The sequence below is a fragment of the Hippoglossus stenolepis genome, chromosome 13 (genome assembly GCF_022539355.2).
Source record: "Hippoglossus stenolepis isolate QCI-W04-F060 chromosome 13, HSTE1.2, whole genome shotgun sequence".
Taxonomy (NCBI): domain Eukaryota; kingdom Metazoa; phylum Chordata; class Actinopteri; order Pleuronectiformes; family Pleuronectidae; genus Hippoglossus; species Hippoglossus stenolepis.
Genome location: NC_061495.1, coordinates 16132669 through 16150097, shown reverse-complemented (window position 1 = coordinate 16150097; position 17429 = coordinate 16132669). Strand labels below are relative to the sequence as shown.

The 17429-nt window shown below is 41.5% G+C and overlaps 1 protein-coding gene across 6 annotated transcripts in view; it reads right to left on the bottom strand.

The window, feature by feature from the left end:
• Nucleotides 1-17429, bottom strand: part of sytl5 (synaptotagmin-like 5) — a 42204-nt gene that overhangs the window by 13505 nt on the left and 11270 nt on the right. For 3 of the 6 annotated variants that reach the window (XM_035174236.2, XM_035174242.2, XM_035174239.2), the window contains exons 2-8: nt 6982-7340; nt 6682-6897; nt 5525-5637; nt 4390-4507; nt 2670-2807; nt 1569-1677; nt 1336-1465 (exon numbers count right to left, since the gene is read on the bottom strand). In XM_035174236.2, the coding sequence (XP_035030127.1) occupies nt 1336-1465; nt 1569-1677; nt 2670-2807; nt 4390-4507; nt 5525-5637; nt 6682-6897; nt 6982-7100 (943 nt within the window). In that variant the 5' untranslated portion in view covers nt 7101-7340. Of the gene's footprint in view, nt 1-1335; nt 1466-1568; nt 1678-2669; nt 2808-4389; nt 4508-5524; nt 5638-6681; nt 6898-6981; nt 7341-7982; nt 8112-17429 lie in introns of all 6 variants that reach the window. The other 3 variants (XM_035174238.2, XM_035174237.2, XM_035174241.2) reach the window with 3 other exon arrangements.

Genomic DNA, 17429 nt, shown 5'->3' with positions numbered 1-17429 from the left:
GTGCGTGTTGAAAAAACTCCAGTTCAACACAGTTAAAGCCTGAAACCTTGAAGATGCCTGACAAGAAAACCCAATACCTGCAGGCAGGAGTGTTTCTCCCCACTATCTAACCTTGTTAGGGGGTTTCTGATCATTTCATTACAGTCTCCTGTACATAGCAAATCATAGACTTTAATGGGGTTATCACAAAGCTACTGTGGACTAACGTAATCAGCCGTTGTCTGGGGCCCCTGCTGAGCTCGGGCCTGCAGGGACTGATACAACAATTGAGTAATTCATGGTGTTTTCAGGAACTTGTAGTTAGCTGCAGAATGCATGCTGAGCGCAGTTTTCAGATAAACATGAAGTTTGTTTGTTGGTTGGTTTGTTTGATCGTAAGCATCATAACACAAAAAACTGCTACACGGATTTTCATGAAACTTGGTGGAAGGATGTGGTATGGGACGAAGCATGTGCGGATCTGGATCAGGGGTTGGCTCCAGGAATTATTAACTTTCTCTAGCATTGTGAGATATAGCATTTTGTTGACATTTTCAATGATTTCCTAGGGAATCATTTATGGATCTGGATGAAAAAAGTCAAGAATATTTAGGGGACTGATTTCTATGCGCGTGTGAATTTTGCTGCAGCTTGATTGAATAGAAGGGGACTGTTAGGCCTTTGCAGAGGTATGTGCTCTTGTGAGTGCTATTCCAGTTTCAAAAGGACTTTAAAGGAAGAAACCATATAGTAAGGGACATGCTTAAAAGTAAAATTCTGGACACTAAAATGAAATATATAAAAATATGATATATATATATATATATATATATATATATATATAAACAAAAGTACTAGGTTTTTATACACTGTTGAAGATATGGTTTTGACACATCTGTGGGTGAAAGTGGAGATACTAAGCGGAGCCACTTTAAACTCTTCACACACTTGTTAGCAGCTGTTACGCGCAGAGATAAAGAGTTTGACACAGACAGAAAGTGAAGATGATTATGCTTTAAAAGGAGAGCGCTCCACACATAAAGAAGAGCAGCAGCGAGTGACGGGGAGCGAAAGTCAATAGTGTCATTTCTGCAAACGTACCATCTGGAGTAGGGAATAATTTCGACCTATAAAAGATACTTAGCAGTCTGTGCCGCAGCCCTGATTAGCCTGTCTAACGTCCCTTCTGCTGTGATACTGCTTCCTCTGACACATTTTCAAACTGTGACTCTGACGTGGAAATGTTTGTGTGTGAGCTGTGAAGCTGTGAGACAACAGCAGGAGGCAAGTTGCTTTAATGTGTAGGGGAAAAAAAGAAGAAGAAGAAACAGGAGGAGTGGGATCTGATGGAGTTACCTGAGGAGACTGAGGCCCTGGACACAGAAATAGTCGGGGTGCCAGAGTTCGTCCTGTGATGGCCGACACCTCTCTTCTCGGGCGCACTGTCGCTGGAGTGTAAACTGGCAACGCTCTCCGCTCCGTCAGGCTGTTTGCAAACACAAACACAAACGTCGTTAACACCAAAACTGTCAAAAGAACATTTTAATCTGGAATGTGTGTGTTTCTATGTGTGTGTATGATTTGCTGACCCTGACCCTCCGGTTGTCGCTGGCAGAGGACAATCTGTCCGGAGTTTGGGATCGCATGTTGTTAAGGACTGTGGGCATCCCTGAGGACTCCACGGCAACAACCCCGCCCCTGAAAACCAGAAAGATATGAGTTCAACGACATCAACAAGTATTGAGCACCTGTCAAAGAACATTTTGCATGAAATCGGTCTGATTATTCCAGAAATCTCCAGTTCAGGGTTCTGTGCACTGAGTCGAGCTTCACTGAGCAGATGAACAGCTCTTTGTGCAGCAGTGGTGGTGCAGCTTCAGACTCAAGCAGGCTCAATAACTGCAGGTCACTTCAGCAGATTCAGAAAGTAAACGGCATCCAGCATCACCACAGGCCAAACAAACAGCCCAGGCCAAACAGGCAGGTTCACAACGGGCACTTAGTCAACGTCCAACACTTGAAAGTCTGAGGTTGTTTGGATGCAGTAATTGGATTTATTTAAATATCACTTTAGCAGATGCTTCAATGTGACTGAACTTTCAAAACCATTTACTTGAATGTATTTTACTTTTTCAGCCATCGAAAACATCTGCTCCATTCACATGAGGTTTTACACTGTAGTTTTTATGCTGAAGAGACTGAGGCTGCACCAACACTGGCAGGATGAGCTCTGAGAACATCTGCTGTTGTCTCTGCTAAACAGGGATCTACATCGACTGTTTCCACATCTGTGTTAATCTTCTAATGAGCTGTAATATGTGTCCACGTGAGAAGACACTTTTTATTGCTTTCTTATACTTCATTATATTAATTTTATTTATTATTAAAGCACTGTGTCACTGTGTTGTGGCTATGGAATGACATTTTAAAATGGTCAACACTTTTATAAGTGTTTATAAATATAAATGTTGATTGACACCTTGCTTTTAATTAATTTTATCTTTCTTTTAATACCTTTTGCTAGTTTTATGTTTTCATCCTGAGTCTTTGTATGCTTGCTAACGTGTTCTTATTGATCTATCTTATTTCATGTCTTTGATTTTATTGTAAAGCACTTTGAGCTGCATTTTATGTATGAGAGATGCTGTATAAATACAATTTATCATTATACAGTGTAAGTATATTATTACCTGTTTGAACGAGGACTCGGAGCAGAGCGAACACTTCGCAAACTCTGAGCGTCTCCGTCCGAACCAGATCTGACGCTGGCACTGTCGACTCCGTTGTGTGGCTTCAAGGTAAGTCGGTTGCCTTTTTTATTCATCCTTCTGCAAGCACACACACACAAACAAACACACACAAACACACACACACATACACGGAGCCAGTTATCTACTGTATATTAGAGATACAAGGTCATGTCCATTACTGCAGAGTCATTACACTGTGTCTGTCTGTTCTCTCTGCTTTATCGGGATCATCTTGGTCACTTAACTCTACAGTTTGCATCCTGCAGAGACGTACAGCCCTGGTACATGAATATTTTTATTCAATTATTTCCACTAAATAGGTTACTTTCTGTCCCGGCCTGAAGTCTGCTGATTATGTGATCTGCGATGATCCAGATTTTGCAGATCTAGAATTTGTACCCACGTTAGCTGAATGGCTGTTTACATGACGGTGATGATCTGTTGGTTGATCCACCACTTTGGTCCACACTGAAAAATCCCATCTGTTATCGGATAGATTGCCAAAAGATTGTGTACAGATGCTCATGCTCCCCAGAGAATGAATCCCTCATATTTCAGTGATCCATTGACTTTTCCTCTATCAACACCATTAGGGGCCAGTCAAAGTTCACCAAAGTTGAAAGCACTGCTGTGATTTGCTTCGCCACAGGAAGGAAATGTTTTATTTGCCTCCTCGCTCAGATTGGATGGGAAGGCTCGCAAATAATACTTTACTTACTACTATTTGCATTAATGAAATGTTTCAACCCTACAGGAAGTCATGACAGCTCCCCAAAAGTGAAGCCAAAGTCTGGCGATTGGCAATTTTTATATAATTTGCATATAATTCGTGTTGCACTGAATCTGTGAATATTTGAAAAAGTATGATATGTGCAGGTAAAGAAAAACTGAGACCAAAAACGTTTCTGTCTGTTCTTCTTTCACTACCTGAACAACATATACACCCCCTGATTGTCTATCACCACTGCATCTGAGGCTGAAACACATATATATTCAATTCTGCATATGAATACATATATTGATATGGAGATTTTTCTTTGCTACCACAATTTCCAATATCAAAGCAAGTAAGATGTATATTTGATAAAACTATTAATATTGCTGTAGTATTTATTATTTGTTTTGAAGTAAATTGTTTGAATTATTACTTTTTAATCAATGGATGATTTGATGTATTAGAGAGAACTCAGCTGGCACCACTCTGATGAAATAGTTATTGTTCCTTGAGATTTTGAAGTCAAGGCAGCAAATTGAGTAAATTTCTTTTTAACAGAATGGCTCTAACATGTATTGTTAATCAGATCTATTCTGCTTTTTGTCTGTGCAGCGTCTCTTTGACTGAGGCACTGTGAGAGCAGACAAGATATGGTGATGTTAGCCTGCACAATCCAATTATTGTCGTGTTGCTTTTCTAAATGTATTTTAAACTGCATTCAGAGCCTCAGAAATCACTTGAGCATCCATTTGATCTTATCTAAAGCCTTTGTGCTGAAGTGAGCCTTCAACACCCTGCAAATTTCTTCAGATCTTATCTGGTGCTCTCTCTTCTGTCACGCTTCTTTTGTGTTTTCATGCTGTGGAATAAGTCACTGAGTAAACCCTATTAAATTCAAATTTGTATGAATATAAACTCAGCTGTCAGTCTTTGTTCACATCTTACTCTTTCCTCCTGACACCGTCCATAGCGCTGCGTATCGCACTCCTCTTGGATCTTGGCGTGGGGGATCGCTCGGCCTCGAAAGGGGCCGGTACGTTCTCTGGAGGCTTTTCATCTTTAACTTGTGATCAAAACCAGCAATAAAGCATTAATACAATCAACACATATCCGACAACTTCACGTACTGCACTCACCGAGCACTTTATCAGGAACGCCTGCACATCTGCATACTTATAATTACTGTCCAATCATGCATGTACCGGCCAGGAGCTTTGGTTATTGTTATGTGACATCTTGCTTTTAAATTGTTGATCTCTTTTCACACACAGTTTACTCAGAATGTTGTGAACGACAGAAAAATGGATGGAAACAAGAGGAGATGCAGATTGGAGGTGAAAGAACTGGGTTACAGATAACAACTCTTTTTTTAAGAAAGTACAACTTGTGAATCCTTGAGGCAGATTGACCACAGCAGCAGAAACCCACGTGAGGTTATACTCTTGTCAGTCATGAGCAGAAACCTGAGGCTGCAGTGGACACAGGTTCACCAACGCTGGACAGAAAAAGAATGGAAAAATGGGGGCGGCTGAGGCTCAGGAGGTAGATAGGGATCTTTGACAATCCCTCCAGTCTGCTTTCTGGAGTCTCCTTGGGCATATGAGACTTGTACAGTGAAGCGCTTTGAGTGGTTAATAAGACTGGAAAAGTGCTATACAAGTACAGCACATTTACATTTTACCATTAACCACAGCCTGGTCTGATTTCTAATGAGACTGCAAATGACAGGGTCTGAATTTGACGACAACAGCAGGAATCCATGGACCAAACCTGCCTTGTCAACAGTCCAGGCTGCTGCTGGTGGTCTAATGGTGTGAGGAATGTTTTTCTTGACACATTTGGGGCCCGTTCATACCGATCAATCTTTGTCTGAATGCCACAGCCGACAGATCTGCAGAGATTTTATGATGCAATCATGTCAACATGGAGCAGAATCTTAAAGAAATGTTGGTGGAATCCATCCCACGAAGAATCAAGGCTGTTTTCGAAGCCATCAGAGGCGCTTGGTGTTCCTAATAAAGTGCTCATTATTGATCATTTACAGTTTTCTCGATCTGAGTATGTGAGTGGTCGGACTCACTGATGGGGCTGCTCAGGATCGTCTGTTTGATCACGTCGGTGCTCAGCGCTACCTGCTCAAAGCGCTTGGACCGTTCCTCCAGGAACCACTCGCCTGTCACCACCTTCAGCTCCCTGCAAACACACACAAAACTGACTGAGAATTCAACTCCTCAAAACACCAGGTCACACTGTTAGATATTATCATCAGTTATTTATTGGTGTAATCAGACAAAACCCACTGAGAACAGACATAGAACCCTGATGTTTACCAGTAATATTTTAGTTGGTGCAGAATAATTCCCACTGTAGCAGAGCTGGAAATGTCTCACAGTCAGAAGTCCTGCCATACATTTTTCCATCATGATGTTGTTAATCTTGAATTTTTATGGAAAATATTTTAGAGGGATGATGATTAAACTTTAAAATCCTTATGAAAGGGTTAGGGTTAGGGTTGTGATAAAAGTAAAAGTGGAAGCTTTGATGACAGTGCTAAACTTTAAACTAAACTTTTTAAATAATCTTTCATCCTACAAAAATGAGGTTGACATTTTCACCCACTAGAATTTCACATGTTTTTATTATGGAAGAATCTCTAAATCGCAGTATTAAACACCGTTTTAATAATACTGTAAGATTGGTGGTAGTTGCCATAGTAACATAACACGCCTGTAAACGGAGCTCAAAGGGTGGCAGAGTCAAACTTAAAGTGAAACAGCAGAGTAGCCGCTCAACACTTGAGCGCCTCATTAGCAGAAATAACTGTCAGAGAAGTTAACAAAGTCAACACAAAACAACAAATAGCAAATATTTTAGCTGAAGTAGATGTGATGCATGATGTCATTTGTGAGTCTTTTTTTAGATCTTTTAAAACTAAGAAAATAACTAACAAGTATAACTAATTACACTCATGTGGATCGCATAAATAAAATCACTATAAAATGCAGCAGTGAACCAATGGTATAAATAAATGATAAATAGCTCTCAAGTGTCTTTAGGGGGTTACGGTGGATTTTTCCTTTATGCCTTGGAGAAGATCCCAGCAGCGAGTCACCTGAGGCTGTCAGTGACAAACAGAGCCAGATGTGGTGTCATTTACCATCTAATCCAAACCATCTGGACTCCATTCGTCTTCCAAACACTAGACATCGATTTGGTCCCTGCAGGCATCGCACTTACGTGATCTTGGCACACACGTTACACCTCCACTGGCGTTCCTTGTGGATCGTAACCCGACAGTTGTTGCACACCCGCAGCTGACACTCCTTGCAGAGATCCCCACGGTCGAAAATCAGGCCCAGCGACTTCAGGCAGCGAGCGCACTGTCGCTCCCCCAGATCCTGGGGCCGACGGGCTCCCTTTCGTTTGATCTCCAGCAGCTCATTCTTCAGCTTCCTGCAAAAGGAAAGAGGAGGACATCAGGAGAGATGTTAAGAAAAGTCAGAGTGAGGTGAAAATGTGTTGAACTGGAGGCCTCACCGTATCCTCTTCTCCTCTCGTTTCCTCAGTTTCTCGTCTTTCTGCAGCACCTTCAGGATCATGTCTCTTTCATGTTCCAGCAGAAAGGAGAGGTTCAGATCCTTCTCAGCCTGCTCCATTGATCTCTCAGTTAGACGCAGGCAGTCACAACAGCCAGCAGCGATGTTACATGAAGGGAGTCAGAAAGAACTACATCCTGATACAAAGGGCTCCACGTTCTGTTCTGCTAACGGTCGGGTTGTTCTTGTTCTTTGAGTGCCGGCATAGCCTGAACTTCCCAGCGCCGCACTAGTCTTTCCTCCTCTTCCAATCTTCTGATTCTTAGGGAAATCTGACGAGAGACGACCACTTACAGGAAGCTTAGAGGAGACAAAAGAAACAAGGAGAGGCCAGTGAATTACATCTGAGGTTAATAATTTAGTAGAAACTGTAAATGGATCAGAGGCAGTTAATAATTTGTAAATTAAGAGTTCCAAGAACACAGCGAGGGTGTTTCAGCAGGTTAGTTACAGAGTCATAACACAGACTGTAAATATAGACGGACGACATTACTGCTCCACAAAAGTGAAGCCAAAGCGTCTCTATCGACCCCGGGTGGCTGGCTGCAGAATAAGTCATAAACGCTGCCTCCTCCATTTTAGTGGAGAGGACATAGATCAAACTAAAAAGTCAAAGAACTTGGCATGTCAAAAAAAACAACTCAAAGTTTAACGCTAATATTTCGGAGAAGTTTGGTCGATGGGACCTCCATAACTCGGCTCCGCACACTGATCAACATCCTAATTTCATCAAAAGCACAAGCATCTGTATCCTGGATATTTTGGCTTCATTTTTTAACAATGGGAGGACTGGGCAAGATGGCAGTGTTGGTATCCAGGATACTTCAGCTTTCAGGAAATGAGAGATCATCCATCTAATTTAAATACAGTCTACGAGTGCATCAAAAAACCCCACAGTGTCTGGAGAACATTGGACAAACAGAACTGTCATAATGAACAAACCATGATTTGTTTACATTCACTAAGTAGACCAGTCACAACAATCAGCAGGGGATGAAGTGGTTGTTTAAGGCTGGCAGCTCCCTCTGTTTCCCCTCACTTCCCTGTTGTTTCCCTTCTGTCCGTGGATCACTGCAATTGGAGTAAAACGGAATTATGGCCGGAAATTCTACTCACAACCCCAGAGAAGCAGGTCGACTAAGAAACTGAACCAAGTGACGTGGCCTGTCAGCCTGTCTACTGATCTCCTCAAACACAAACAAACAGCGTCCCACATGCTTCAGGCGTCACTATTAGAGCAAAGGGACTGACGTCTCTGTGTCACAATCAGATATAAAATACATTCAAAATATAGGCAAACAAGCCATTTATGAGTAACTTTTATAGGGGAAAAAATTTGTTCAAATTATGGTCCAGTAAAAGTCCAGGTTAATATGCTTGCATGAATTAGAGAAAGATGATTTTTTCCCGACGTACAAGGAAAAGGACAAGTAATTGGAAGACATTTGACGGCTCCACAGCATCTTAACAACCTTCCAATTAGGCTCCGAGCCTGACATTCACATCCACATTTCTCAGCTTCCATTAGCGAAGCTCCGTCCGATATACACAGCAAGACATGTACTAATTATGTGCACACCTGCATGCCAACGCTATACAGCTACGTTACATTCATTTGGCGGATGCCTCTGTATGGAGAGACTTATTAAGCAAGCGTCTGCAGGGATCACAAAGTCGGCCCATCAGTCGGTTCAGACTGAAATACCTCATCAGCCGTTGAGATACGCTGTGAAATGGTGCAGATAGGACGAAGCCTTTAGACTTTGGTGATCGTCAAAGGTTGATTTTGTGGTTTTGGGGGAAATGTCTCAACAATTATTGTGTGGATTGTAGACTCTTGTTTCCTCCCAACTATTAGCAGAGTTTTTGTAGTTAACTATCTTGACATATGTTTTGACACTATGACATATGGACGGGAGGAGCCAGACATCGAAGCGACAACCCTTCGGATCATGGCTCTAAGAGCTGATGATGATAAACGATGCAGGGTAAAGCAATGGAAATGTCACTCCCACCAGTGCTGTGGAAATGCCAAGTGGCTCTGATTTCTGCGAGACATTGAGATAAATGATGTGCTTTGAATGCCACACACACACGCGAGCACATTTGCGTAACCAAAACCTTAACCATGACCAATCCATGCATAAACCTAACCTTAACCTAACCTGGTTAATTATGATTCACGTCTTTCCCCTAACCTTAACCAGGACCTCAGAAATAATGCTTTGCTTCATTAGCATGAGCTGTGGTCCACATGAGGTCTACTGGTCCTGATGGGGTCGGTGTTCGTGCTGGAAAAGTAGTCCCACAGAGGAACAAAAACAAGGAGTACACACACACACAGCGAAAAAGAGACAGGATTCTCTATCACTGCAGCAGTTGAACAAGTTAACTGCTGTGAATAACCTGATTTGCACAAAAATAAGCTTTCCATGCTGTCAATAAACCATGAAGATCACAAACTAATACAGGGTTATATGAAGAACTGAGGAGAGAGACAAAAAAATGAAGTTGGGAAATAAAAGTAGAATGAAGTGGAGGGATCTGCATAAGCCCACACCAGCCCCCTTCAGTCCTTCTTCATTACCGTCTCTTTCATCCTGGTCCTCTCTCCTCTCCCTCTCTTCCCTCCACTTTACATGAATTAGCACTAATGAACCGGCAGACATCATCCCAGCTTCATTTGCAGCCAGAGGCACATCATGACATCGACGATTATAGCATTTTAAACTGAACTGCAGCTGCATTGTGGCCAATGAGGAGATTTTCCTTCTGCGAGGTAGGGAATTGATAGAGGAAATAGCGAACACGCACAAATACAGTACCTTCGCATTTAATATTCACAACCACTTAACACAGTGATTGGCCGACTGTGTGGAGATGAGAATTCAGGCTGAGTTTGAAATTCTCTTTCTAGTGCTTTTTTACCTCCGCCAAAGAAGAAAGGTTTTCACCCGTTAGTTTGATTGTCAGCAGGATTGCGCAAAAACTACAGGAGGGATAGCCATGAATCTTTGTGCACACTTGTTCATATCTCAATGTCAACAATATCATATCTCCTCCCTCTCAGTAAACTAGACTTTAAACTGGTGATGCACTGACACTGATATCACTTCAATATATATCCAATACGCAAGTATCGTAACAAAACCAATCTATGGGCTCAGTCCACTTAAAGAAATTCGACATTATTCTTATGTTTACGTCTATGTGTGCATGCTATGTTGTGAATCAGCTGCACACTGGTAAACGTGGATTTTTCTAAGAGGAGGGATAGCATAATGTGGAGGGAGCAAAAAACAAATAGAGGTATGACAACTTTTTCACAAGTTCTTCACATGGACATAAAGATGTACGACGCGCCTCCACCTCCTCTTATTGAACAAAATTGAAGCCAAAAGACCCTGGAGGTGGATGCCGCCATCTTGCATTTCTGACGTAATTTGTTTCTCGCTTATGCGCCACTAATCATGACTCAGTCTCAGCTGTCAATCAAGACATTTCACCCCAATTTGTATAGCAATAAGTGATTCAAACCAAACTTACTGGAATAATTTACAATTTAACAAACATCAGTGAGATGAGAACTGCATGCAATGAAAGCAAGCATCTTTGAGAAAAATGTATTTGACGTCTACTTCGACTTTTCTATTTTCTACTAATCTATTATTGTGAGTCAGCAATACACTGGTAGACCCATATGTAACTAAAGGAAGCTAAAAATAAGGGTCAGCAGTTTGGAGATATGCTAACAGATTTCACGGCTACTTGCAGAATATGTACATGCAATGTTTAATGGGTGGCAGCAGCATTTCAAGTTATAACACAACTAACTTAAGCACTTGTATCAGATCGATACTCAGTGTTACTCAATACCCAAAGTCCAGGTATCAGGACTAAGAGAAAGTGCTTCCCTACTTCAACATTAGGGAAACACACCACTGCACAGACTGAAATAAGAAAAACAGAATATGCAGACTTAAATTAATGAAATCTAAGCCATCACAACCTCAGAAAAGAGATCGTAACAGCACATGAATTTCCTGGCAGCTGAGAAACTGCGCCACATGATCTTCCTGATGTACTGGACACACATGACTAACACTTGGTCAACAACATCAGTGAAGCAAAGCTAACATTTATCTGAGCTTCTGTCATATTACAGCTGTGAGAGCAGAGTTTGAATTGTGTGCTGCAGTAGGCGTGGTGTCTGACGCAGTCCTCCCTGAGCACACACAGCGCACATTCCCGCTGCCGCGCTCTCTGCCCTGAGCAAACACCAGCGAGGAGACTGTAAAACTGCTGAGCAGGAAATGCCCCTGAAAGTACAACACAGCTCAGAGGGAAGCACGGTGACTCACGGCACTCTCCACACAGCGTGAGAGGAAAGTTTGCATCTTTCTCCACTACTCATACGATCACGTTGTTCAAAGACATACTGGATCATTTGTCACAACCTGGAACATCTGACACCACAGGTGTTTTGTAACCGTTGCATTTTACCACCAGTCAGTGTGGTGCTCATAGACAGCACAGCCAATCTGACAATTACAGATCACAGGTGAGCTGCCACAATTGGCATAAAAGCAAAGTAACTGTGGATGAGAAACATAAAATACAGTCATTACTAAACATTCAGCGGTCGCACAAATGAGCAGATAACCTATGAAGTCAGAAACCAGGGCCACACGTAGCCTCCAGCAGCGTCTGTCCTTCACTACTTTAGTATGAGGTTTAATACCGGACTGTTCTTCCAGAAGAACCATATACGGTGTCAGGTGACTCATTTTATTTTATAACCCTCTGTCACTGACATTACAAAGGGTCCACGTTTGTGCTTTTCACACCGGGTTATGTTCGGCTTTGGATGGGTGCACTCTGTGAATAGCTGCCCTGTCAGACTTATAGGATAATTCTGTTCATAATTTACATTTTTATTATCCTTTTTTTATTGCCATTGTCTGTGCAACCAAAGCCTGATATGGTTATTTCTCTCTAGTGCTGTCTACAAACCATTCAAAAAAACAACAAATAAAATAGCCACATGTGCCGCAGAAAATAGTTCCTGAAAAATTTGCTATTTACTCTTGTTTGAGTAACGTTTGATAAAAATGGCCTGAGGTTAATGTGGAAACTAAAGACACTTATTTCAGGCAGAATCAGAGCTTCTTGATGTGGTTGAAATATCCAAAATATTAATTTGGGTACCGTCAAATGTCAAAATACAATGATTTGTAAAGTATTCAGACCCTTTTACCCATTTTGTTGTGTTGTACATTTAATTGTAAATTGATAACATGGAAAAAAACGTGCCCAGCAATCCATACTCGATAACCTATAATGACGCAGTGAAAGCATGTTTTAGAAACAGTTAATTATCGTTAAACTAAATGATCGTTTAGAAAGGCACACATGCATGTCTTCTATAGGGACCGACACTTCACTGCATATCAGCACGTCAGCATGTCAGTCCAAGGAATTCCATGTAGACCTCAGCGATAAAATTGTTATGAGGCATTGATCAGGGCAAGGGCATGAAACCATTTCTAAAGCTTGGAGTGTTCCTCGGAGAACAGTAGCATCAATAATAATAATTGTGAGATGGAGGACGTTTGCAGCCGGGGGAGTGATGAGCTTGGTTCAGGGAGGTGACCGAGAACCAAACGTCACTAACGGAGCTTCAGAAATGGGAAAACCTGCCCGAAGGACACCCATCTCATCTGCACTCCTTCAACCAGGCCTTTATAGCAGACATGTCCTATTAGATTGTCAAATATGGGCAAAAAAGAATTTGGCTGTTTTTCATTTTGTTATATAATCCTGTACTTTTCTTTCTGTCATGTCAAAATGTCTGCTCTGAAAAAGGCCTGTGGTAGACCAGCGATACAGATTCCATTTTGTGTTAAAAGGCGTATGATTTTAAAGTACTCTCAGTGAAGAAAATGATTCACCACTTAGAGGAGGCAGAAATGAACTCTTTGAGCAGAACTCTAAGTGTTGTTCATCACCAGACTAAACCCCCCCCCCCCTATGTTGAAGGATGGTGGTGGCAGCCTCAGGTTATAGTGGTGCAGCTCAGCATCAGGGACAAAGACACTGGTCAGAATTGAGGTAAGAATGAATGCAGCAAAATACAGAGAGGTCCTTGAAGAAAACCTGCTCCAGAGTGAGATTGGGTTCACCTTTCAGCACGACAACAACCTGAAGCATGACGCCAAGGAAACACTGGAGTGGCTTTGAGACAAGTCTCTTACTGTCCTTGAGTGGCCCAGCCAAAGCCCAGACTCTAACACCACAGATCAAGATCTGAGGAGAGACCTGAGCAGGGCAGCTCAGACGCGTCACATCAATGTGACGAAGCTTGAGAGGATTTGCTGAAGGGAAATTGGGATAAACTGCGCAAATCCATGTGCTAAGCTTGTTACCCAAGACGACTTAAAGCTGTGATTCCTACCAAGGGGCTTCAACAAAGTAGGCTACTGAATACTTTCTGTAAATGAGAGATTTCCATTTTTTTAAAATAAATGTACTTTCACTTTATCATCATTCTTTATTTACTCTGCCTTTTGTTTCTCTGCTTCCAAACCGACACAAATAAAAACTGCTAAAAAAAAATGGACAAACAATTAGCAAACAATCGGTGAAACTTTTCAGCGGCTGTTTCCAAGTTCAAGACCGGACTTTATACCTTGATCAAATTTATATATATCTATAAATCTATATAGTCGCCATTTTGTACTGCTGTCCGAATGTTTGCCTATATAGTGGATGCATTGTTTCCCACAATGCATCGTGACAAGTAGTTTACAACCGATGGTCACTAATTGAGCAATATATACCATCATGCATTGCGCTTGGGGCATCGACAGGAAGAAAAATGGGAGAGAGACGAGAGGAGAAAGGGCAGCGTCTTCAGAGAAAGATCAAAACAAGTTGTACAGCATTACCATATAGCATTAGCAAGTAGAAAAGAGTGTAGTAGTTGTAACACCCCTTTGTATATGTAGATAAAACAAAAAAAATGTATATGTTCATCTAGCTAAGAAATGTCCATTTTAAAATACAGCTGGCACAGAATTATTAATTTGGATGGCGGATGACACCTTGATGAAATTGAATTATTTCAATAGGATTGATTTGATATTTGATATTAACAATTACATTGAAATATCGCCCAGCTGTGTAGTTTTTTCACTGACATTCTGTTTTGAGGATCCTACTCTCATTTTGGATCTGTTACAAAACCTTTATGTGAGACCATCCAAGTGGAGCAAACAAGGTCGAGAGAACGTCGTTTGGTGTGCGGGGTATTTTCTTCCAGAAATGTGGGTCACTCCCGTCTTTTCTTCAAACGAAAGATTCCTCAGCTTAGACTTCAGCTTTTAGCCCTGTCGGTTCAGAGAAGAGCCCCACGGATCTTAAACTCAAGAGATCCCTTTTGCTTTAAAGATCGTACATAAATCATAAAGTACTGTAGCTCCTTTTGCCTCGTATCAGCAGATTCTTCATCCCCAAGGGGGGACGAGGTTTTTCCAGATAATTTCCCCTGGCGTTACATTGTTTTGCATGTACACTAGTCCACAATGCTTGGAGAGAGTAGTGAGTCCATATCATTAATAAATCAAACACATTGCCAGTTGCATGTAACAGACATAGGCATGAGTCGAGGTGGTTTTCTTCAAGATGATAGTTGGCGGAACCTGCAGCCTTTAATGGACTGTGGCTTTACTACCTCGTTGGAATGTACAACCCCTAAATCCTGCGGTTATAATACACAGGATGCTGTACATTCTCCTCTTGAATCATTGATGCGACACAGTCGGCAGCGGACAGTGATGATGAGTGGCAGAGAGCGTCTCTGGTGACCACTAAACAGCAGGTCGCAACACAGGGTCTTATATGGTGCAGACACACACATACATTCAAAAGCATGCTCTAAGTGTAGGAAGCATCAATTATTCATTAATAAAAGTCAATAACGACACTTCACAGCTGCTTACACCACTGCTATGGCACACACCACAAATACAAATGTACTGCACCTCTGACTTATCGGCTACAACAAGTGCCGGTTTTCTGGATGTCGTCAACATCCGAACGTTCGGGAGGTTTGGTTTCTCTGGATGTTGATGTGAGGAGTAAATACAGTTGACAAACTAGTCATTATGGCAACTCCCATTTAGTATGAATGCGGCATATGTATGGATGGTGGGTGGGGATTAAAGACGTAGAGGAGGAGGTCTTGGTGGCTAATGACGCTAAAGTGGTTAAAGAGGTAAATAAATGCAAAGGTGTCGCATCGGCCCAGGTCTGCTGTTCGAGGTAATTAAATGATAAGGCTTTTCTGTATTTTTTCTTGTTGTCCACAAATAACATAAATAGGACAAAACCAACAGTAAAATTCATCTCACTAGTCAATATTGTGTGTGTGGCCAAAGCCTGATACTGTATCTTTGTCCTATTTGGCACATGAGCTCCGCAAATATCCCAAAACTATACAAATATTTGAGTGTTTGTGTAGTTGGCGGACATGTCCCTTGACTGTGAACATGGATGTTGTATAATTTATATAATCTCACTCAATCCCACATAGTTTGTATCGTCCTCCTGCTAAAAAAAAAAAAGTGGATTAACGCCTGGCCCCCAAAGTAATGCGGCGCTACTTAATCATTTTGGAGTAATGTCACAGTTTTACAGTCATCTAATTAGAAGACAAATGAAATTAGTTATGCGTGACAGGAATGATTGTTGGTTCTGGATTTGTCATGGGAATTGAAATATAAGGATATAACCAGGTTTTACCTTTACAGTCAAATTTAAAAGATAAAGTACTATGTTTCAATGCTAGGAGTATTTTTCCACCCTCAAAGAAACTCTTTCCTATTTCTATCGTCAGTCCCACATGATGTAAAGACAGTGTTTGACTAGGACTCTGTGATGTTCAGACACTCCTAGTTGTATAAACCTCTCCTTGTAGACCTGTGAGTCTTTGACCTTTTATCTGTTTTAGTGGTGAACAAAGAGAGAACCTGTGTCAGTTGGATGGTTCATTTTTATGAATCCTTTTAACTTGGTTAAACCGGCAGTAATTAGTTTCTTTTAGCTCCAAAGGCCAACGCATCCCACGGTGAGGTGGTGTACTTTAAAAGCTTTAATTGTTTTGTATTGCATTTAAATTATATCCTGTGTTTTGGTAAGCCCCCCCAAGGAAAAGAAAAATAGCAAGGTTTAAATAGGCAATGATAGATGTTAGTGGAAGTATTGACCTGACTTGATTTCCTCAGCCAAGGAGGTTATGTTGTCTGTGTGTTGATTGGATGGTTTATCAGCAGGATCGAAGGGATTTCCACAAGATTTAGTGGAGGATAGCACGAAGGAAGAATTTTGTCATGGACCCAGACAAAGGGGTGGATCTGGGAATTTGAATCACTTTCTGTAAGGGCCTGATCAGTGTTTGTTTACCTGGTGCAGATCCAAATAAAAATCCGGATTTAGTGGATTTAAATGTGGTTTCATGAGGGGAGTGTCGGGCCTTTGTGGGGGCAAGTGCCATTCTACTTTAATACTTTGTAAAAAGTTTTCCTTCCCATGCAAAATCACCCTCCAAAATGATTTGCATCGCAGATAAGTCCCTTGAACAACTTAATATGTGCAACTCAAACCAGGCGCTCTATGAGCTAATTCCACCACTAGTGTATTCTCTTTAGATCTAATAATGAATTCTCTATGATAAAAGCAACATGTTCATTACCTCATGTGAGAGAAAGAATCACACAAGGCAGCAGAGCAAACTGGACTATAAATCCAGACAGGTGTTATATGTCCTGATTCATTAATTCAAGGAGAAAATCCAGAGGGAAAAAAAAACTCATAGAGTAAGGACAATTAAATGTACAATTGTGAGTCTACAACAGTGAGTCAACAGACTGAAAGTGCAAAAATAAAGCAGAAAGCAAACACACGATATCTGAGCGCAGTGACAAATGCACATGCTTGTTGTTGTATCTCAAAAACACCTTCCAGCTTATCTCAATTTAGAGGAAATGAGGCTGATAACATTTATCCAGTTATCTCAGCTGTGCATCTCCCCGCATGTAATCCACTTCCAGAGGTCGGATGTGGTCCTGGGTTCTCAGCAAAGGTGAAATCAATAGGCAGCCATCGTCTCCTCGGACAGCTCAAGATGAGATGTGACGCGCTGGAGAAGTTTGGATTGAGCGAGCAAGCAAAAGGCAACAGCTCCTTCAATGATACATGACATGTTTGTCCGAGTGGAAAGTATCTCTGCCTGTGTGTACTTTGTGTTTAAGTGGCGATCTCTGTCTTTCTCTTGACTCTTAGACACACACACTCCTTAGGGCAGATCCGCACCCCCCCCCCCCGCCTTGA